This window comes from Suncus etruscus, chromosome 1, assembly GCF_024139225.1.
Source record: "Suncus etruscus isolate mSunEtr1 chromosome 1, mSunEtr1.pri.cur, whole genome shotgun sequence".
NCBI classification, from domain to species: domain Eukaryota; kingdom Metazoa; phylum Chordata; class Mammalia; order Eulipotyphla; family Soricidae; genus Suncus; species Suncus etruscus.
In genome coordinates, this window is record NC_064848.1 from 193453265 (window position 1) to 193477214 (window position 23950).

The window sequence follows — 23950 nt, forward strand, 5'->3', positions numbered from 1 at the left end:
TCTTTTTTTTGGGGGGGGGAGTATGGGGAACTTGGGTCGCACTCAGGGGTTACTCCAGGCTCTGGGCTCAGTAATTGCTCCTGGTGGGGCCGGAGAGATAGTATGGAGGTAGGGCATTTGCCTTGTATGCAGAAGGATGGTGGTTCGAATCCCGGCATCCCATATGGTCCCACAGTGCCTGTCAGGAGTGATTTCTGAGTGTAGAGCCAGCAGTAACCGCTGAGCGCAGCCTGGTGTGACCCACCACCACCACCACCCCCCCCCCCAAAAAAAAAAAAAGAAATTGCTCCTGGCAGGCTCAGAGAACCATATGGGATGCCAGGAATCAAATCGGGGTCTGTGTGGGGGTTGGCCGTGTGCAATGCAAATGCCCTACTGCAGTGCTGTATCTCTGGGCCCAACAATGCATGGTTAAGTCCTCCAAGTCAAGGACAAATTCCCCTCCTGTCACCCCAAAACACCAGACCAATTTATGGTTCCTCAAAACATGTTATGAAATTAACTTTTCTGTAGGGGTCCCTCTGGCTCTAAATGTACTGTTTTACATGTTGGGTAGCTCTCATCATGAGTCTCTCAAGGATGTGATGCTTTCATTAATGTAGCTAAGGTGTATGCACACATGAAAATAACCTAGATTATTATTTGCTTTGGTTTCTAGGGTGGGGTGGGGGACTGATATCAGTGGTGATTTCCCAGGTTAAACCTGGGCCTCCTGCAGGCAAAGCATATGCTCAACCCATTGAGCTCTCTCTGCAGCCTTTCAGCCCTACTATCTTAATTTCTTATTAGTTGTGGGGCATTAAACAAAACTTAACTTTCCGTTCCTTAGCATGGGCATGTAAAACTAGGAAAATATCAATCAATCAATAAATAAAATTTAAAAAAGAAGGGGCCGGAGAGATAGCATGGAGGTAAGGCATTTGCCTTGCATGCAGAAGGTCGGTGGATCAAATCCTGGCATCCCATATGGTCCCCAGAGCCTGCCAGGAGCGATTTCTGAGCATAGAGTCAGGAATAACCCCTGAGCACTGCTGGGTGTGACCCAAAAACCAAAATCCAAAAACCAAAAAATCACCCTCCCAAAAACAAGGATAATATCTACCTTCTTATATCGCTGTGAGAACTGAATAAAAGCACATACAATGTTGCCTACCTCAACATTGTGTGTGTGTGTGTGTGTATATGTATATACACACACATATTTTTTATGTTGGCTATTGTTATTTTCCTATTAAGGTCTTAACTCTGTGGTCTGTTTAGGCTAAATTGGTTAAAAATGTTTCTTAGCACAAGCTGAGTTCAAATTCTCCTGAGGCTCTGTTCAGATTAATCTCAAAGGTCCTAAACTGTCTCCCTCAGTTTTCTGTCTTCCCAAGATGCCTCTCCCAAATAATAAGAAACAGTGAGTCTGAAGCAATAGATCAGTGGGTGGGCACTTGCCCCAGGCACTACATAAGGTCTCAAGTAAAATTAGGAAGGATCCCTGAGGAAAGAGTCAGGAGTAAACCCTGAGTGCTGTAACCCAAAAACACTTACCCCACCCCCCCCAAAACAAAAAAATTAGGAAACGCCTGAATAAAAGGGTGAGCAAGAAAATGATCCCTAAACATATTTGCTATCATTTAATTATGCTCAATATTCTTTTAGGCAAAACCAAAACAATTTAGGGCTTGAGAGCTCAAAAGCGTGGAGCACATGCATGGATGGATTCCTGGATCACAAACCCCTTAGGCACCAGTGAGTGACCCCTAGAACTGCTGGGCCTAAGAAGCGATATATCCAGGGAAAGAGTCACCGCGGATCCCTGAACATGGACTAGGAAGCTCCTTATCCCACCAAAAGAATGAAATATATGAGAAAGTGATTTGATGGGGTCGGAGAGATAGCATGGAAGTAAGGCGTATGCCTTTCATGCAGAAGGTCAGTGGTTCAAATCCCTCCGTGCCTGCCAGGAGCGATTTCTGAGTGTGGAGCCAGGAGTAACTCCTGAGTACTGAGTACTGAGTGCTGGGTGTGAGCCCCCCCCCCCCAAAAGAAAGTGATTTCAAATGTAACATAACCTCCTCTTCATGGCAGCTATTCCTCAATCTCCATCCTTCAAAATCGTTTTTCCAAATTCTCCAATCCGGAGTTCTAGTTTTGTCTATTTTGTTGTTGTTGCTTGTGTGCTTGTTTGTTTTGAGGCCACGCCCAGCAGCACTGGGGTGGGGGGGGGAGGGCGCCTTTCAGTCTCCACTCTCAGAAATCACTCCCGGCAGGCTCAGGGGATCATAGGGAATGCTTCAGATCAGCCTAGGTTGGTCACTCGTAAGGCAAGAGCCCTACCCAGTGGGATAGGGCTCCACTCCTCCCACCTCTTTAAGATCACTTTCAGCAGTGCACAAAGCTTACTTCTGGCTCTGTGCTCAGGAACCACTTCTGAAGCAGCCCAGAGGTCAATATGGGGTGCTGGGGATTGAAGGCAGGTTTGCAGCATGCAAGGCAGCTCTAAGATCTCCTCTCTGTATGATCTGCTGTAAAATCTCTCAGGTCCTTGACTTGAGTCCTAACTACAACCTGTCACTGACACACTGTTTCAAAACTGTGGCTGCTTGCTACATAGTTACCAAATTAACAACTTCCAGTATACTGTGCTTGAGGAAAACTTTTATCACACTAAAACCGATTTTAAAAATACTGATTTCAAGGCAACTGTATTTACCACTTTGATGCAAAATATGATCAAACATAAAATCAAACCGGTAGAGCCAATGATAGTACAAGAGTTATAAAATGTACACGCTTGGCAGGTTGCCGACCCCGATTTGACCCCAAGCACCAGGAGACCTTTCTTAGTCTCCCCAGTTTCAGCCCCCGGGAACCCCAGCAGCATGGATGTGGCCCTGGAATCCCCAGTATTTGCACGTCATTGCATCCTTGAGCCTTTGCATTAAAGTGCTAGCCAGGTTGGCAGGAGAATCCCCCCACCCAAAAAAAGGCTAACGCTGACAGAAAGTATGAACTAGTGAGATCGAAACTGAGACTAGCAACTTAATAGAAGCTTAACACTCACTGAGCATTTCCGCTGAGCGAGAAATAGGAAAAAACAAACTGGTCTACATAAAATGACATCTTTCATTGACATCTTTCGTTGGGGGAGGGCCCCACCCCCATCTTTCGTTGGGGGAGGGCCCCACCCCCACCCACAGGCACCACTCACTCTGCACTCGGGAGATCCCCGTGGCAAGCTTGGGGGTCACATGGGATGCTGGGAATTGAACCCAGCATGTCCATCCACTACCTTCAAGACAGACGCCCTACCTGCTGTAGAAATTCTCTCTCTGGCCCCAAACGAAAGGATCTTTAGTCATTTGCCCTGTCTGTGAAAACAATCTACTCCATTTTTATTTTTGCACAGGCAAATGATAAAGGCAAAATAAGCTGACATTCACTTTAAATAAATATTCCAAGGTTTCCCCTTTTCTAGTAAAACACTTGTTTTAGCATGCTGTTAAAATCAAACTGGGTGTTCTGTAAACCTCTGCCTACACTCAGCCAAAGATGTTTACGTGAACATCAAAGAATAATGCCCATCAGTCAACAGACTTCGCCATCTGGTTTCTATCCAGCTCAACAAACTCATCCAAACTCACCATTCCTGTTAAAAAACATGGGAATCTGGGGCCCAAGTGACAAGATAGTCCAGTGCATTGGTTACTTATTTGCACCGCACGTGGCTGACCTAGGTCCGATCCCCAGCAACTCCTGCGGGAATGATTCCTGAGCAGAGTCAGGAGTAAGCCCTGAGCAACACTGAGTGTAGCCCTCCACCCAAAATAAACTTACAAAAAATAACAAAATCATGGGGACAAACATCTTCCCACTCAATCCCGAATTCTAGTCACCTTATTGGCTTTATCCAATTTTCTCATCTCACTCTTCCCTGCCAAAGACAGACTCCCACCCATTCTCTTAACAGGCTTACTTATCACAGCAGCCCACTGGTCCTCTATCTCACCTAAGGAGTCTTAAAAAACATTCCGTGCATAGGCATAAAGGCACTACGGGGTTAAAGTACTTGCCTTGCCTTTGCATACAGGTATGACCCAAGTTCAAACCTGAGCAAGGTTGAGTGTGGCCCAAGCACCATCCTCCGCAATGACAAAAACAAAACAATTAAAGTCAGAAAGAGAGTCTGGAACAGTGACACAAGCGGTAGGGCATTTGCCTTGTAGGAACTAATCTAGAGGGACCTCGGTTTGATCCCCCAGCAACCCAAATGGTTCCCCAAGCCAGCAGCAATTTCTAAGCACATAGCCAGGAGTAACCCCAGAGGTGTGGCCCCAAAAGAAAAAAAGTCAGAAAGACACCTCAAAGAACTGGAGACTGTGCTTTGCTGTCACTAAAGGAAGCATCTAGCTCAGTTAAATAGCAGTGCCAAGGGGCCCTGGAGGGAAGGCACTTCCTACTGCATTCAGTCCTACATCAAGGTGCTCAGAGGTCACTAGGGCCAAACCTGGTGTGCTCCAGGAACCATGCTGTGCAGGACATCAAATTCAGGCCTCCCTGACTGCATCGGGTTTATTTTTATACATCCCTGATTTGGAACAGATTTCAGAGACTATCAGACAAAACATGGGCTAAGCAAAAAATAACAGAATGAAAATGAAACTCGTTAGAGGGGGTAAAGGAAACTAAGAATGAGACTAAAAGTAAAACAACAGGGGGCCAAAGCCATAGCAGGGCTGGTAGGACACTTGCATGAGTCCAACCAGAGTCCAATCCCCAGCCTCCCATATGGTCCGAGCCCTGTAAGAGTGATCCCTGAGTGCAGAGCCCAGCCAGGAACAAACCCTCAGCATTACCAAAAGGGGGGTAAAAAAATCTTAAGTTCTTTCACTGCCCTAAAAGCACCTCACCCCCTTTTCATTATGGGGGAGGATTTGGGCTCATCAGGTAGTGCTCGGGGCTTAAGCTTGGCTGTGATTCAGGGGATCAAAAGTCAAGTCAGTCCTGTCCTCTGCAAGCAGCTTAACTCCAATGTTATCTCTGCATCCCATATTTTTCTATTTTTTGTTTGTTTTTGTTTTGGGGTCACACCCAACGGTGCTCAAGGTTACTCCTGGCTCTGTACTCAGAAATTGCTCCTGGCAGACACGGGGACCATATGGGATGCCAGGATTCGAACCACGATTCGTTCTTTATCAGCTGCGTGTCAGGCAAAAACCCTACCACTGTGCTATATCTCCAGCCTCATGCACCCCATATTTCTCTTAATTAAACCAATGCTTCCATTAATTTTGTGTGGCCTATTGCTGAACCCCCTCTTTTAAAAACACTCAGGCACTGAGGATAGTGGAGAGGCCTCTGAACATTATCAGGCCAAGCCTAAAGATCCCAAACATTTCTGGGGCAGGCCTGGTAGTACACAGGTTCCAAGTAGCACTACATCCTAGGGCAAGGACATTTAACTGGCCAGCTTTGTGGGCCAAAAATCCCCAGAAGTGAGCTTTGGGTCCCCTGAGGATGCCTTGAGGCCCCTCATCGCAAAGAAAAACAAACTTGAACACATTTACTCATTCCAGCATTTTCTAGTAATCTAAACAGACAAGAGGGGGGGTATACTAAACATCTACTTTCACCCCAGCTCTTTTCCAATCACGTATAAAATTTTCTACTCTCAGATGTCTTGAACATGTAAGTAATGAATGGCTAAGCACAACTCGGCTTAGCGGTGCAGGAAGGGAGAGGGAAGAACGCAGTGTTGGGGGTCAAATCCATGGTCTAATGTCCCTTGTTCCTCTGAACTATCATTTCACTGCACAAAAGGATGCAAGGTAAGCATCCAGCCCACTGTACTATAGCTCTGCTCCCTGCTTTTTAAGTATTAACTGGGACAAATTTATCTTAAAGTTTCACATAATGCTCACACTCTTTTTTTTTTGGCAAAAAGTAATTTGTCAAAAGAATCTGCGGAAATGAGTCCTCCTCCTGGCATTGCAGACAAACCCTTATGGTCTTATTTTCCAATGAGAATGAAGCATACAAGGAAGAAATGCCATGGGGAAGCATTTCTGAAGTTAAACCATAGAGGAATCTAAGGTGGCGCTAGAGATAAGGTGTCTGCCTTGCAAGCGCTAGCGTAGGACGGAGCTAGCGTAGGACGGACCGACCCCTGGTCGAATCCACAGCATTCCATATGGTACCCAGAGCACTGTCAAAAGTACTACTGAATGCAGAGTCAGGAGCACTGAGCACTGAGCTTTGCTGGGTATGGTTCAAAAATAATTTTTTAATAATAAAAAAAAATAACCCTTATCTGCGGCCAGACACTAGGGCACCTGTCTAGCACATAACTGACTCAAGTTCGATTCCTGGTGTCCCACATAGTACCACCAACCCCCCAAACCCTTAGTGCAGAGTTATGAGTAACTGGGCTTGAAAAAACAACTTATCCCAGATGTGTCACTACATTAAAATTGCCTAAGAAAATGAAATCCAAGGGACCAGAGAGATAGTACAGTGATTAGGGAGTTTGCCTTGCACATGACCCATGCAGGATTGATCTCTGACACCCTATCTAGTCCCTGCCAGGAATGATCCCTAAACATAGAGCCATGAGTAAGCCCTGAACACTACAGAGTGTGGCCAAAGAATAAAATAAAAAATTTAAAAGATGGGTATTTCCCGGAGAGATAGCACAGCGGCGTTTGCCTTGCAAGCAGCCGATCCAGGACCAAAGGTGGTTGGTTCGAATCCCGGTGTCCCATATGGTCCCCCGTGCCTGCCAGGAGCTATTTCTGAGCAGACAGCCAGGAATAACTCCTGAGCACCGCTGGGTGTGGCCCAAAAACCAAAAAAAAAAAAAAAAAAAAAGATGGGTATTTTTTAATGCTGTGACTCAAGCTGCAAAACTGAGTTGTGCTTGGAGGCATCTTGTAACATTTCCTATTAGTACTTAAAATCTAATAAGATATTGTGTTAAAATTTAAGACAATAGGGGCTGGAGAGATAGCATGGAAGTAAGGCATTTGCCTTTCATGCAGGAGGTCATCTGTTCGAATCCCGGCGTCCCATATGGTCCCCTGTGCCTGCCAGGAGCAATTTCTGAGCCTGGAGCCAGGAATAACCCCTGAGCACTGCTGGTGTGACCCAAAAACCACAAAAAAAAAAAAAAAAAAAATTAAGACTATAAATTTTTAGCATAAATGTACAACTAAAAGCAACCATATATTGCAGAGATATTAACTTCCTCAATTGAACCATCTATTTCCACTGAGTAGATAAAACAGAATCTGAAGGCACAAAAATCTAAAACCACGAATCTCAAAAAAAATAATCTACGTATTCACTCGGAAAAGAGTATAGGTAAAAAGGGGCAATGTCTTCTAATTTTCTTACTTCAAAAGAAAATGAAGAGCCTTTAGCCTACAAAACGAAACATTATATCAGAATACTTTCCATTTCTTTACTAGAAGGTATATGCATCTAGGCAAACTAAAATCAGGAAAACAAATGGAAGACCATTCCATTCTCCCCATAAATGAAGTCACGAAGTCTCCCCCTTGTTCCAATGACATTATTTGTGGGTTTTACTCACAGGGGTACATGGCGCTGCTCGGGATCCGCTCTGGAGAGTTCTTCCTCCTCAATATCAGTCTCTCCTCCTGAACTACTGTCAGTGACATCTGAATCAAATGCCTGTTCACTGCTCCTCAAATTGGCTATACCACTAGCGGTAAATCTCTCCAATTCTTCTGAAATGGAATCACTTTTCAGGAAGTTGCTAAGTCCCTCTGAAGTTGTGGTCTCACTGGCAGCTTTTCTCAACGCAGCTTCGGCCTTCCGAGTCAGCATCAACTGGCTCCTGGGCCTCAGGGATTCCAGGTTGGGCAGTTTGCTCAAAGTCTTCTCCAAAAATCCACCTAACTGATGCTGTATATGCCTCTCCACCTGCTTGGCTTGCACGACCTGTAAGCGCTTCTGCAACCTGCGGGCACGACTCTCAATGTCAGCTTGTCGCCGGAGCAAAGCCGTTATCCTTGTGTCAGAATCTAAAGCACTGAAAAGAATGGAAGACAGGGGAGGCTTCTTACCCTCCAACTTGATACTCCCAAAGTTAGAAGTGGAGTCCGTGCCAGGTGATAACCTACTGCTTCCTTGAAGTGCAGGTTGCTCCACGGAATTGACAGAAGATTTGTTTGCAGTGCTATTATTGCTAAATATAGGTATGTGTTCTACGTCAAGGCTTCTATGTGGAAGAGTGCAATTGGTCATACCCCCCTTCAAGTCCCCAGAATCAGGTGCCACCACTTCACCTCCCTGAAGAGAGTTCGATGAAGTGAGAGCTCGCTTCCCCCCATTGAGGGAAGTGGAATTGTCATGATCAGAATGTGTTGAACTTTTAGTCAATTTCTTAGCCAGGCCATTTACCGGTGCTTGGGGCAAAGCTGTCTGACCGCTCGTATTCATGGTTCTAAGATTTTCTAAGGAAAACTCCAAAACTGGCTGTCTCCCCAACAGCTCAGCTCGGAGTTCATAGGACTGAGATAAAAGGGAGTGAGATTTAAGGACCGTCTGCTTGCTGAAGACACCTTGCAACTTCAATGACTCTTTTGAGGAAACAGATGTCACATCAGAACAGAGATAAGATGCCACCAGTGGTTGTAGCTTTCCCAGGTCTTCCTTGGTCGGATTATTTCGGAAGTCTAGACTGGGATCCTCTGCAGCAATGGCTTTTCTTTTGGTTCCGTTGGCAGCAATAAGGATGTTGGCGTTGCCGTTGTTTTCGGCACTGCCCGGGGATAAAGTGGAGGATGGGGGAGCCAGTTTGAACCGGATATGGTGTGCTTCAGCTGCTGCGTCAGTGAGAGCGGGCGCCATCGCAGCCATTCAGCACAGAGAGACAGGAAGTCCAGCCTCTCCCGGTGCCGAGGCCAGCTCTGCGGCCCCTTACTGCCTCCCCAGAGAACAGACTAGAAGAGAAAAAGGAAAAGGAAGTTAGAAATACAATCACATTAGTAAACAACGCACGTTTTTAATAAAAACACTATTTGAAGCTGCAGCCCAAATTCTGCTTCCAGAAAAAACACTCAAACATTCAGGAGACTCAATTTTCCTGCATCTAGGGGAAAAGCATGATAAGGGGTAAGGGCACAATCTCTGCACAAATAATTCCATTCTTCATTTTTGACATTAGTTACCAGAGACTGAAAAGAAACCAACAACAAAAAAAAAAAGCTCCTTTCTGAGAGCATCAGATTGCTAAAGTTCAATCATCTGCATGTCAAACAAATCTTTACATTTTGGGGCATAGAGGTTGAGTCAAAGGGCTAGAACACATGCTAGAACTCAGGGGCCTTTAAGCTCAGGAAACAATGCCCCCAACTGACCCATCAAGACAAAAGCAGCCTCTGAGCACCAGGGGGTGTCCCCACTCCCCCAAAAGATATCCTAAAATAATTAGTAAGGAACTTGCCATGCCCACCCGTAAGACTATTAAGTCATATAAATTTTGTACATTTTTCTGGTTAGAGAACTTGGATCTGGATCAGCATCTCCCTTTCCCCCCACCAAGTTCAAACAGTACCAGAGTTGTTGTAGTAAGTTTACTTCAGCAATTTTCTTCTTTCACTGAGTGCATCATACCTCAATTAATTGCCCAATGTGTTTTCCCTTTGTCCCCAAAGGTTTTCAAAGAATGGTATGAGTAACTGCCTCTGTATACTTCACCCTGCTCTAATCCGGTGTCTACTTCTGCTCCAGCAAAGGGCAGCAGTGATCTCTTCTGATTCAATGCAATAGTCAAGTCTCAGTGTCCAATTCATTTGGCTTCTCTGAGAACTTAGGTGGCACAGGCTAGCCAGCTCCAATCATCTCTTCCTGAATGCTGCTTTTTCAAATCCCTCCTGCTCTCAATTCACTTCCATGGCAGTCGCCACTGTCGTGGTGAGCCCCACTGATGCAGAAAAAAACGTGCGGTCCTTCCCTAATCAACATCCCACCTCTGTGTTCCTCAAATTCCCTGAAATTCAAATTTCACTTTTTTCTTCCAACACTAAGTCTTCACCCTTTACAACATCTCCATGTTTTCATTTAATAACCAAACTAAGATCTTCAATCATCTATTTTCTTACACCCTTGCTTTGATCTGGTCAGATAGTCAAAGAAATCTTATCTTGAGAAACGTTCTTACATGGTTTATGAAATTCTGGAAATCTCAGAACATCACAGGGAGGGGGGTCTAGAAGATCCAAACTATTTTTATAGTAAGACTAAAATATCATTTGCCCCTTTTCAGGACTGACGACACTTACAATACAGATACAAAAACCAGAGTAGGGCCCAGAGTAGGGCACAGCGGCGTTTGCCTTGCAAGCAGCCGATCCAGGACCAAAGGTGTTTGGTTCGAATCCCGGTGTCCCATATGGTCCCCCGTGCCTGCCAGGAGCTATTTCTGAGCAGACAGCCAGGAGTAACCCCCTGAGCATCGCCGGGTGTGGCCCAAAAACCAAAAAAAAAAAAACAAAAAAAACAAAACAAAACAAAAAAAAACAAAGTAACCAAAATCATTGGTAGCCAGCACAATTCAAAGCACAAGTACCAAAACAGTCATCACATTCAACTCACTTAGGGTTTCTTATTTGTTTTTCCTTTTTGGTTTCAGGGATTAGAATTGCTCCTGGCAGTAATTGGGAGGGCTATATGGGGTGCTGGGGACTGAACAAGTTGGCCAAATGCAAGGCAAATGCCCTATCCGCTGTACTATCTCGCCAGCCCTCATAGGGTTTATTTCAAAAATCAATTTTTGGGGGGTATTTTGGGGGACCAAAACCAAATCCGGTGGAGTTCAGGGCTTACTCCTGGCTCTATGTTCAGGACTCACTCCTGGCAGGCTCAGGGACCATATGGGATGCTGGGAATCAAAAACAGGTCAGCAGCATATGAAGCAAATGCCCTACCCGCTGTCCTATTGCTCCACCACCCCCCCCCAATCAATTTTCTTTAGCCATGCCCTTGATGAAGCAATAAAGGACAGGAACTTTTATTTATTTTTTTAAAGAACTTTTATTGTATTTACTTGAATGACCAACCCACAATCCCTAGTGACTCAGGTTTGAGTAGTTTAGCAGCCATCTTCTTACATGAGTAAAATGAACTTATCACTTTAAGAAAAACCAATGATTATCTGTTGCCAATGATAAAAATCTGAATTTTTCAAGCAAAAAAAAATTTTATGAAGTGTCCGTTCACCATAAAATCAAAGTTTCCCCAATACTTAAAAGCCATTTCTAGGCCAGAAACATAAGAGAGGGTAATGAACTTGCATTGAGTGTGACTGGCCCCAATTCAATCACTGGCACAGTATGGCACTGCCACATGGGTCCTTCTCACCCAAAGCTATTTCTTACTATGAAGATTAGCACAGATATAAATCAATATCAAACTTGAATATAATATAACTACGGAAGGGACTGGAGCAATAGCACAGCAATAAGGCATTTGCCTTGCATGTGGCTGACCCAGGACAGACCTGGGCTTGATCCCTAGCGTCCCATTATGGTCCCCTGAGCCAGGAGCAAATTCTGAATGCAGAGCCAGGAGTAACCCGAGAGTCACCAGGTATGTAGCCCCAAAACAAAAACAAAAAAAAACAAACAAAAAAAACAATCTACTGAAATTCATTGTTATTTGGAAGTATCTCAGGGATGGAAAAATAGCTAGCCAGGTTAATTTTTTATATGATAATATGAAAAATTATTACTTTTAGACTGCAGACTGCAACTAACCTTTATAAAAACATCTGATGTAGGTAAAGAAGCCAAGATATCTAAACTTAATCTGAAAAGACTAAATATTAAAATATTTCTCTCTTCCAAGAACATGTTTGTATAAGGCCAGATTTCCTTTATATACTTCAAAGCAACCATAATTACAACTGAATGGATGTAAAGGCAACTATGAGAATCCAACTATCTTCTAAGTCACATTTAGAAAGATTTGAGGCTGAAATGTCAATTGTTATGAGCTCCAGCACTTGAATGGGATGAGAAAGGAAGGAAAGGAGAAAAAAGGTGGTAGGGGGTAAAGGGAAGGGGAAGGGAAACGAAAGGAAAATAAATATTTGTTCTAGTAAAAAGTTCCTTTCTATGGAATTTAAAGCGTTTGTCATTTTATAATAACCAAGTAAATGATCATGTGAAAAAAAATTCCTAAAGGACCCCAGCATCACCAGATTAGTCCATAAACAAATAATACCCATAAACTTTCTAATATATCAACTATTAATAATTCACAGAAATTTTTCTTGGGGATCAGAGCGATAGCACAGTGGGCAGGGTGTTTGCCTTGCATGCTGCCGACTTGGGTTCAATTCCAACATCCCATATAACCCCCAGAGCCTACCAGGAATAATTTCTGAGATCTACCAGATATGGTCCAAAAACATAAAAGGGGGGCTCTTCTTGGATTCTCAATTTCTAAAAGATCAAAAAGTTTGCTATCACTATACTAAACCAATGTCCTACTAGAAAAAGGGAAGGATTAATGTCACAGTTTGGCCAAAAATTGTTTTGTTGGGGGGACCATATTCTGCAGTGCTGAGGGGCTTGTGCCTGGCTATACACTCAGGGACCATTCCTGGTAGAAGTCATGACAGGAACCATATTTAGTGCCAAGGATCAAATTTGGATCACTAATGTGCAAGGCAAGAACACTATTCTCTCTAGCTAGCCCAACACTAAAATTCTTCACAGTACAAATCAAACATCAATTTCAAGATATTCAAGAGATTCCTATGTAAACATCCACACAAACATCAAAAACATATAAATTGATTGCTCTGTATCCCTGAACCCATTCTGGAATGGGCAGATCCAGGAGGGAGGAACCATGAAATGACCAAGGGCAGTGTAGCTTGGAGTGTAGGTGGAACTTTGTTTGTTCCCATAAAGATGCCAACTTGTCTGGGAGAGGAGGACACTGAGGGACTTTTTTTTTTTTTTTTTTCTGAAAAGGGGACAGTAGGCCAAGTAAGTTGGGAACCTCTACCCTACAATAACTGCCAAAAGTTTTCACCCTGGAATTGTATTTTAATGAACATACTATGAAATAGCTAGATCTCTGGAGGTTTGCAGTTTTTATTTTTGTGTGTGGATTGTTGGGCCACACCCAGCTGTGCCAAGAACTTACTCTTGGCTGTTACTAGGGAATCTCGTAAGCCATGCTGAATGGAACCAGGGTCAGCGTCATGCAGACAAGTGCCTTAACCCGCGGTACGATCTCGTGGGGCACCCAGAGTTTTGTCTGTATGCACGTGTCATTCTGTGACATAGCTTTCGTTTTGTCCACTTTTTGTATTTCTAGTTTTTAATTTAATAGTAATTGCTAACATAGTGGAGGAAATGGTGCTGTGATAGGCTAACTGGCAGCTGAACAAACGTAATTTCAATGTGAAATACTTTGAATCAGTTTTACAATTCACAAAGCATTTTCTTCTGTAAACAAACACCACACTCAGATCTTCCCCTTTCAATGTCCTCCTCCTTTGAACTAAGATCAATACAAAGTTGATCCCAAGAGCTGGTGAGACAGCTCAAAGAGCTGGAAGCACATGCTCTGCATGCCAGAGGCCTGATTTGATGCACCACATGATCCCCTTAGCACAGAGCCAGGAGAGCAGCCCCTGTGCACTGCCACCAGGTCTGGCCAACCCCCTCACCACCCCTGCTGAAAAGATGATAGTAGCAACCCAAGAGACATATTTTCAGTTTCAGATGACTAATAAATAAACCGTGAATAGTTGTAGCCTACTACTGCAAAGCACTGCAGTCTCAGCAAAGGCTTTCAGGACAGCCTCCCTGAGGATACAGGCAAGAGCATAGATGTTCTCCAGCTTACACATGCTTTGCAAGGAAAATTCAGGCTCACCTAGCATAGAGAAAATACTTAAGCAATGAACGTTCCAAATTTTTCAAAGGATTATTTAACATTCACAATTCAAAGAAAACTGCTGGCTCAAATTCCACCTCTTTCAATAAAATTCCTCTGACCTTCTCTGAAAGCACATCTATAAACTTGAAATTAATCACATACGTTTCAAAGGCAAGAGTTTATTTTGTTTACACCCTCTCCTTGGTCTCAATATCCCCATGGGAAGCACTACAAATAGTAGTTACTAAAAGTCATCCAAGTAAGCAGGGAAAGTAAAAGGGGAAAATGACCTTTCCTAACTCTTAAATCTTTAACTTCCCATATACCAAACTGTAATAAAAGAAAAAGATCAAAATCTACATCTCTCCACACTAACGTTTGCTGAGATTCAGCATTACCCCAAAAGCTGTCAGAGGTACAGCATAGAATGGCCAGCTTCATTTCAACAATGACTCAACTCCTGTTTAAATTACTTAACTGAGAGCTAAGCTAGGAATGTGGCTCAATGGCTCATACAGTTTCTGCCCTACTTTGGTCAAACCTTGGGTTTAATCCCTGATACCCGTTAGCCAATCTTTTTCAAATTCCTCATCACTGGTCTTGCTCACAGTCTATGATAATTAAATAAGATATATAAAATAACGTATTCTATGGGCCAGATCAATAGTCCAGCAGATAGGGTGCTAGTTTTGCAAATGGCAAACATGGGTTCAATTTCCAACATCCCACATGGTATCCCAAGCAGCACCAGGAGTACAGAACCAGTAATATAATAAGTCCTGAGCACTGCTGGGTATTGGCCCAAAAACAAAAGCAATCAAACAAAACCTATTTATCCTACTAACACACACACACACACACACACACACACACACACACACACACACACACACACAAAACAGCATTAGCACTGTTAAAGTATACACTTAGTATATATAAATATAACATAATAAATATATATAAGGAATGTTTATAATACTTAATGCACACAAGCCAAAGAGTAGTACGTATCAGCTGAGGTGCAAACTGACCCAAGTTTAATCCCCTGCACCACATATGGTCCCCTGATCACATCCAGAAGTAAATCCTGAGTACAGCTAGATGGGAGAGAATCTTAATGCAGAGAAAAAAATCTCTAAAGAACTAATGGCACATAGGAAAAATAAAAAAGCAACATAAATATTAAAAATAGAACAGCTAGGGGCTGGAGAGATAGCATGGAGGTAAGGCATTTGCCTTCCATGCAGAAGGTCGGTGGTTCGAATCCTGGCATCCCACATGGTCCCCAGAGCCTGGCAGGGGCGATTTCTGAGCATAGAGCCAGGAGTAATCCCTGAGTGCTGCCGGGTGTGACCGCCCCCCCCCAAAAAAAGAACATCTCTAATACTGAGCACATTATTAGGTATTACCATAAACCACCACCAAATGTTTAAAACTTTAGCATGCCCATACAATACAATGTTATACTATATACAACAAAAAAATAATTAAGCAGCCTCACTGTTAAGTTTATTGGGGTGTTTTTAGTTATAAATGAAAGGTATACTATAACCCATTTTATTTTTAAAAGATGGTGGGTTGGAGAGATGGTACAGTAGGTAAGGCACACAGCTTTGCACACAGCTAACCCAGGTTCAATCCCCATCACTTCACATGGTCCCCAAAGCCCTTCTAGTGACCCCCGAGCATAAGGTCAAGGGTTAAGCCTTGGGGCCGGGCGGTGGCACTGGAGGTAAGGTGCCTGCCTTGCCTGCGCTAGCCTAGGACGGACCGCGGTTCGATCCCCCGGCGTCCCATATGGTCCCCCAAGAAGCCAGGAGCAACTTCTGAGCGCATAGCCAGGAGTAACCCCTGAGCGTCACCGGGTGTGGCCCAAAAACAAAAACAAAACAAACAAAAAAAAGGGTTAAGCCTTAAACACAGCTGGGTGTGACCCAAAAATTAAACAAAAAAGCAGGTGGTAAGATTCATTTGTTTTCATTTGTTTTGGGGCCAGAGCAGTGGCGCAAGCGGTAGGGCATTTGCCTTGCTTGTGCTGACCTAGGACGGACCGTGGTTCGATCCCCCAGCATCCCATATGGTCCCCCACAGCAGGATCAATTTCTCAGTGCATAGCCAGGAGTAACCCCTGAGCGTCACCACCAGGTGTGGCCCCAAAACCAAAACAAACAAAAAAGATTCATTTTTCTGGCTTATGTAATGTCTCTATTGTAATTGTGTGTTACTAGTAAAAAAAATCTAAAGGGCCGAAGAGATAGTACAGAGGCTAAAGGCACAGCAGCCTCACATGCGGCCAACCTCAGTTCAATCCCTGGATCACATGGTCCCCGAGTGAGGTGGGTGTTCAGGGCACTGCATCCTCAGGTCCTCACACTGAACTAAAGGCCCTTTGGCCAAGAAGCACCAATCACCAAGAGAGTCCTTCACGAAAAGAAATCTAAGTAAAAATCTTATGGTAACTTAAATCTAACAAAAAGTTGATTTAATGACTTCCACCCTACAGAAATCCCAAAATCTCCTCACAATTTAGAGGATTTGTTTTGTGGAGGACTGGGGGGTTGGAGTAATAGTACCAGTGTGCAAGGCAAGGCAGGCTCCTTCCCATCACTTAAGGTCCCACAATTTAGAGTTTTACCAAAACAAACAAAAAAGTTGGTGTGGGAGAGGGGGATTAGAGCCACACTGGACAGTGCCTGGGTGACCAAAAATCAATGCTAGACACGAAACCAAGGTAATACATTCAAAGTGATGATTATAAAACTCAGTCTAAAAACAAGCTGGGCAACAAATTTTGGATTGAAACTATAATTTCCAACTTACTGATGACTAGAAGCTATACTGTATATACAGAATTTTTAAAATCCCTATTTTTAGTTCATCTAATAAACCACAATTTAACATTCAATACAGATCAAGGGACCAGCGCAATAGCACAAGCAGTAAGGCATTTGGCCTTGCACAAAGTTGACCCATATGGTCCCCCGAGCCAGGATCATTTCTGAGCACAGAGCCAGGAGTAACCCCTGAGCGCAGCCAGGTGTGGCCCAAATACCAAGATAGATAGATAGATAGATAGATAGATAGATAGATAGATAGATAGATAGATAGATAGATAGATAGATAGATAGATAGATAGATAGATAGATAGATAGATAGATAGATAGATAGATAGATAGATAGATAGATAGATAGATAGATAGATAGATAGATAGATACAGATCAAACTAATGTACATGTCACTGACATAAGATTCAGTTGTTTTGATTTAGAAGTGACACCAGAAGGTTCTCAAGCTAACCCATGGCTCTGCACTCAGGGATCACTTCTGATGGTTCTGGGGGATCAGACAGAATGCTGGGGGTTGACCCTGGGTCAGCCTCCTGCAAGGGGAAATGCCCTCCCTTCTTTACCACCACCACCACTCCAGTCCTCATAACTTGATTCTGCACTAAATTTGCAGAGACAAAAGAAAAATGCCATCTAATCATGGTCCTTTCAAAGGTCCTGCTAAGTCATTCACAGATGCCCCTCCCAGGTTCAGAAAAGCAATCTGGGGCCTGGTAGATGCCAAGTAGGTTCAGCGGGCAAACAACTGGAGAAAACTTCCTTGAAGGCGATTCACAATACACCTTGCTAACACGAAATCCTGTCTCCAACTTTGGCCTTCATACTTAACTAGGTAATCTTGCAGAACACAGTTCTAAGGAGAACAAGTTCAGATCCAGTCCAAAAATATGTGACCAGAACTGGAGCACGTGCCTTACACACAGCTGACCTGAATTCAGTCCGAGCATCCTACATGGGTCCCCCAAGCCCGACCAGGAGTGACCCCTGAGTGCGAGCCAGGAAAATGCCCTGAGCACAATCAGGCCTTGGCCCCCCACACCTCCTCCAAAAGAAGACAAAACAAAAAGGGAGGGGCCGGAGTAGTGGCACAGTGGTAGGGCTTTTATCTTGCACGTGCTAACCTATAGGATCCCTTCTGATTTTTGAGGAAAGTGGGCAGGCTTCCACACAATGATCTGGAGGCGCAAGGGCCCTAATGTTCCTGGCAATATTTGCTAGGCAGCCAGATGACCTGTTCAACGTGAGGCGTGGGGGATGTAGTGCAGTGAGGATGCCTGCTGTGCTGAGAGCCTCCCCAAGGCCACTCTGGCAGTGCTCAGGGGCATGCAGTGTCAGGCACATGCAATGATGCATCCCTTGGGACAGAGGGACAGTCAGTATAGCAGGTAAGCCTGACACTTGCTTCTCACCACATGACGGTGCTCAGAGTCCTGTCGAGAATGATCTATGAGCACAGAGACCAGAAGAAAGCAGCCCTAAGCATCGGCAGGTGTAGCAAAAAAAAAAAAGAACCCAAACCCAAACCAACCAAACAGAAGCAAATTAGGGGCCCCTGTGTATCTCTCAGGTCCCCCTATTCTTAATTGCAACATGGGCTGAAAGACCAGCTTCCATCTAACACTCAAGCAGCATGTAGAAAACAAATGTTTACTTCTACTGCAGTTTCTTACGACTAATAGTACTTAGTACTGATAATACTCAGTACTAACAGTACTTGCAGTCCCCCCAGTACTGGAAGACCTCTTTGGCTTACTAATTTTGAGGGCCCCAAAGGGAACTATTTATCCAGTGTATTGTAGGATATTTACAGCAAGGAAAATCTGTCTTTTTTGTTTGTTTTTGTTTTGGAGTCACACCCAGCGGCGCTCTGGGGTTACTCCAGGCTCTGCATTCAGAAATCACTCCTGGCAGGCATGGGGGACCATATGGGATGCCAGGATTCGAACTACTGTCCCTCCTGGATCGACTGCATGCAAATCAAAAACCCTACTGCTGTGCTACCTCTCTGGTCCTGGAATCTGTCTGTCTCTGACAAGCAAAATGCCTCCCTACATGTGAAAAAATATCTAGAAAACAAAATCAGCTTCTCTCCCTATATATATTTCCAGTTAATTTCAGATACTGCAAAAAAAATCACAAATCCATAGCTACAAATCAAAGATTTATTTATTCCTCTTTAAATTCCTGACATAGAATTCAAGGTACACTATCGAGACAGAATAACCTTGAAACGTGTTGATTAAACTGCAGAAACTCAAGGCAAAAGACCTTAGTACTTGGCTGGTCAACAAACATGCTTTCACTGCAAACAGAAGGGTTGAACCAGGAAGACAAGAGGGGAAAGGCAACAGCATTTTATAAGACTTTTACTGACCTCTCCTCTGCAATTAATACTTTGCATAAAGAAAACAAAAAGGGGGGCCGGAGAGATAGCATGGAGGTAAGGCGTTTGCCTCTCATGCAAAAGGTCATCGGTTCGAATCCCGGCGTCCCATATGGTCCCCCGAGCCTGCCAGGAGCGACTTCTGAGCGTGGAGCCAGGAGTAACCCCTGAGCACTGCCGGGTGAGACCCAAAAAAAAAAAAGGGGGGGGGCCTGTGAGATAGCACAGTGGCGTTTGCCTTGCAAGCAGCTGATCCAGGACCAAAGGTAGTTGGTTCGAATCCCGGTGTCCCATATGGTCCCCCGTGCCTGCCAGGAGCTATTTCTGAGCAGACAGCCAGGAGTAACCCCTGAGCACCGCTGGGTGTGACCCAAAAAAAAAAAAAAAAAAAGGAAGAAGGTAGATTACAGAAGTGCCCATTAAATTGTCCAAAATGCAGTCTAAATTTAAAAATAAGCTAATTTTTTGTTATGTGAAAGACTAGAATAAGAGAATAGCAATACTGTGAAATGACATAGGAAAGAAAACAGGAGAGCTATAGAAAAATACAAGGCAGCTTGAGGATAAAAAGACATATTTGGGGGCTGAAGCCATAGTATAGTGGGGAAGGTGCTCACTCTGCACGCAGGCAACCCAAGTTCTGCCTCCAGCATCCCATATGGTCCCCCAAGCCTGCCAGGTGCGGGCAGACTCCAACTTAAAAAATAAAGACAGGGGCCCGGAGAGATAGCACAGCGGCATTTGCCTTGCAAGCAGCCGATCCAGGACCAAAGGTGGTTGGTTCGAATCCCGGTGTCCCATATGGTCCCCCGTGCCTGCCAGGAGCTATTTCTGAGCAGACAGCCAGGAGTAACCCCTGAGCACCGCCGGGTGTGGCCCCAAAACAAAAAAAATAAAAATAAAAATAAAGACAGGACTTTGCTTGAATAGTTTTTTGTCTATTAGTTTTGGGGCCATACACAGTGGCTCTCAGACATTTACTCCTGGCTCTGCACTCAGAAATCACTCCTGGCTGGCTTAGGGACTACATGGGATGCCAGAGATTGAACCTGGGTTTGCCATGTGCAAGCCAAACACCACTACCCACTGTGCTATTACTCCAGACCCTTAATAAAGAAAGCAGCAGTCCAGGGGCCTGAAGCAACAGTACAGCAGGTAGGGTGTTTGCCTTGCACATTGACTAAGTGGGTTGGATCCAAGGTCCCCAGAGACCACCACTAGGAGTAATCGCAAACCCTAATCATCACCAGATCTGGCCCCAAAAACAAAACAAAACAAAACGGGGGGGGGGGGGGCAGCATTAAAGGTGGAGAGGCAGCCTGAAATCAGATCATTAATGGAAAATCTTCAACACCCAGACTTAACAGGAAGCTCATTAAAGGCTTTTCAAACAAGGAATGACAATTCAGAACTGTACTGCAGAGACCAGTTGGGTAGGATGGATAAAAAAAGAAAGAAAGAAAAGACAACCCATGAAGGAATTATTGCAACAAACCAGACAGGATGTAACAAGAACCTCAACTCAGCTGGTCACACCAGTACAATGGCCAAAGTTTCCTCTACAGCTTAAATCCAGAAATGAGAAGGAACTGAAGACTGTAACAATAACACAAGGACCAAAACACAGAAAACACATAAAGGATCTTTAAGAGAAGAAAACGCTCCCCCTTTCCTTCACAAGTTCATCTCCTTTATGATGAAATCTTTTCCATTTAGTTCTCTGAAAATTCAAGTTTGTTCAGTGCATCATCTCTATTCTGAACATGGCAACCACCTTCCCACTCCCCACCCCCCCAGTCCGCATCAACTCCTATCTAGATCAGCAGCTTCAGAAAACAGTGTCTTGGTTCTCCAATACAGTTCCTACCCTTTTTTTGGGGGGAGGGGACACAACTGACTGCCCTCAGGGGTTACTTCTGGCTCTGCGTGGAGAAATCAAATCTCTCCTGGCAGGCTCAGAGGACCGTATAGGATGGGGTGGGGGGATGTCAAACCTGGGTCAGTCACATGCAAGACAAATGTCTTCCCAGCTATGCTGTTGCTCCAGCCTCCACAGTGCCTACCTTATTAATTACACTGTAGTTCCCTACTCTACAGGTTGGTCTAGTGTCTTGAATACAAAACCTGATGAACCAAAACTTTAAGACAGCGTATTTCAACTGCATATTATGCATGAAATATCCTCTCAAGATTCCCAATTGGATCATTTTTGTCTATGGGGCAGCAGCTTCTGATTAGAAAAGCCCCAAATTAGTTCTTCAATAAATAGAGCATCTTCATGAACACTCCCCCAAACTTATTCAGATTCACAATTTCTTTCCATTTAAAGTGTACCATGCATTGATTATGTACAAAGACATCGTCAACTTGGTTTCAATTATATGAATGCTGTCTGTAGGTGGACTGTTTCCAGTACAGGCTAAGTTTCTTAGCATCCTTCTTTTGCTTGTTCGCTAAATTCATCTAGAGCTTTATTTATAGTAAGTGATGTTGACACTCACTGATAGTTCTAGAGTAGTCAAGACTTGGATGAATGAGTCTTCAAAAGAGTAAGCAGAAAAGGATGAGGAGAGCAATCAAGAGATTAATGTGGGGCTGGAGAGATAGCATGGAGGTAAGGCGTTTGCCTTTCATGCAGGAGGTCATCAGTTCGAATCCCGGCGTCCCATATGGTCCCCTGTGCCTGCCAGGAGCAATTTCTGAGCGTGAAGCCAGGAATAACCCCTGAGCACTGCCGGGTGTGACCCAAAAACCAAAAAAAAAAAAAAAAAAAAAAAAAAAGAGATTAATGTAAGTTATGGAAGATTTAGGAGACGACCCACGTAACTTGGATAAATCAAGTGATACTTTACTTTCTCAGGAGAAAGAAAGCAGAAGTGATAAAGTGCTGAAAGCAGCCTTAAGAAACAAAGTAACAGGGCCTGAGAGGTAGGGCTTTACCTTGCATGGGACTGACCAGGGAGGGACTCGGTTTGATTCTCTTCCTGCAATCCCATTTGGTCCACCAGCCTGCCAGGGGCAATTTCTGAAACCAGGGGTGACTCCTGAGCTGTCACTGGGTGTAACCCAAAAACCAACCAACCAATCAATAAAGTTTAAAAAAAAACACACAGCAACGCAAATATTTTTAACATATATGTAGACTGGCTTGCAGTCAACACAATCAGTTAGGAGCAAACGTTTTATTACACAACAAAGAAATACGGGTCAAAAATATAGCGAAGTGCATGAAAAAATGCTCCACATCACTAATCATCAGGGAGATGCAAATCAAAACAACTATGAGGTACCATTTCACCCCACAGAAATTGGCACACATCACAAAGAATGAGAACAAGCAGTGTTGGCGGGGATGTCGAGAGAAAGGAACTCTTATCCACTGCTGGTGGGAATGCCATCTAGTTCAATCTTTATGGAAAGCGATATGGAGATTCCTCCAAAAACTGGAAATCGAGCTCCCATATGATCCAGCTATACCACTAGAGTATATAGGAATATACCCTAGGAACACAAAAATACAATATAAAATCCCTTCCTTACACCTATATTCATTGCAACACTATTTACCATAGCAAGACTCTGCAAACAACCAAGATACCCTTCAACAGATGAATGGCTAAAGAAACTGTGGTACATATACACAATAGAATATTATGCAGCCGTCAGAAGAGATGAAGTCATAACATTTTCCTATACATGGATGTGCATGGAATCTATTATGCTGAGTGAAATAAGTCAGAGAGAGACAGAAAGACGCAAAATGGTCTCACTCATCTATGGGTTTTAAGAAAAATGAAAGACATTCTTGCAATAATTTTTAAAGACAAAAGAGAGGAGGGCTGGAAGTTCCAGCACACCTCATGAAGCTCACCACAAAGAGTGATGAGCTTAGTTAGAGAAATAACTACATTGAGAACTATTCTAACAATGAGAATGTATGAGGGAAATAGAAAGCCTGTGTAGAGTACAGGCAGGGGTGGGGTGGGGATGAGGGAGAATTGGGACACTGGTGATGGGAATGCTGCACTGGTGATGGGGGATGTTCTTTACATGACAGAAACCCAACCACAATCATGTTTGTAATCAAGGTGTTTAAATAAAAAAATTTAAAAAAATATATATATAGCAAAGTGGGCAAAGACACTTGCCACATATGCAGCTAACCCTTGGCACTATGTAAGGTATCTGAAGCATCACCAAAGGTCAATTCTGAACACAGCCTGAAGTACAGTCCACTGATGGGATCTGATCCAAGCCCCCACACACACACACACAAAAGAAATGATGTGGGACGGGGCCGGGCGGTGGCGCTGGAGGTAAGGTGCCTGCCTTACCTGCGCTAGCCTAGGAGACGGACCGCGGTTCGATCCCCCGGCGTCCCATATGGTCCCCCAAGCCAGGAGCGACTTCTGAGCGCATAGCCAGGAGTAACCCCTGAGCGTCACCGGGTGTGGCCCAAAAACCAAAAAAAAAAAAAAAAGAAATGATGTGGGACTAGAGAGATAGTGCAGTGGATAATGGCCAATAAGAGTTCAATCCCCAGTAGCACATATGGTCAGTCCCCAAAACCCACCGGAGTGATCCCAGCATACAGAGCCAGGAATAAGCACTCTGCATAGCAGCTGAACATGGTCCCAAAACCCAAATACAAGTAACGACTGAATAGATCTTTATTAATCTTCCCATCAATATTTATGGTTAGCCACTATGCAAGTTCTATGCGTTGCCTCTCATTCAATATTCACAAAAAACTACGTAAACAAATTCTCATTTTATACATGAAGACTTTTGATGTCCCAAAGTTAATAT

At 43.9% G+C, this 23950-nt stretch overlaps 1 protein-coding gene across 3 annotated transcripts in view; it reads right to left on the reverse strand.

Moving 5' to 3' along the window:
* Window positions 1-23950, reverse strand: part of KANSL1 (KAT8 regulatory NSL complex subunit 1) — a 182886-nt gene that overhangs the window by 113035 nt on the left and 45901 nt on the right. For all 3 annotated transcript variants that reach the window (XM_049779034.1, XM_049779018.1, XM_049779026.1), the window contains one exon: window positions 7580-8954. In XM_049779034.1, the coding sequence (XP_049634991.1) occupies window positions 7580-8871 (1292 nt within the window). In that variant the 5' untranslated portion in view covers window positions 8872-8954. The remainder of the gene's footprint in view (window positions 1-7579; window positions 8955-23950) is intronic.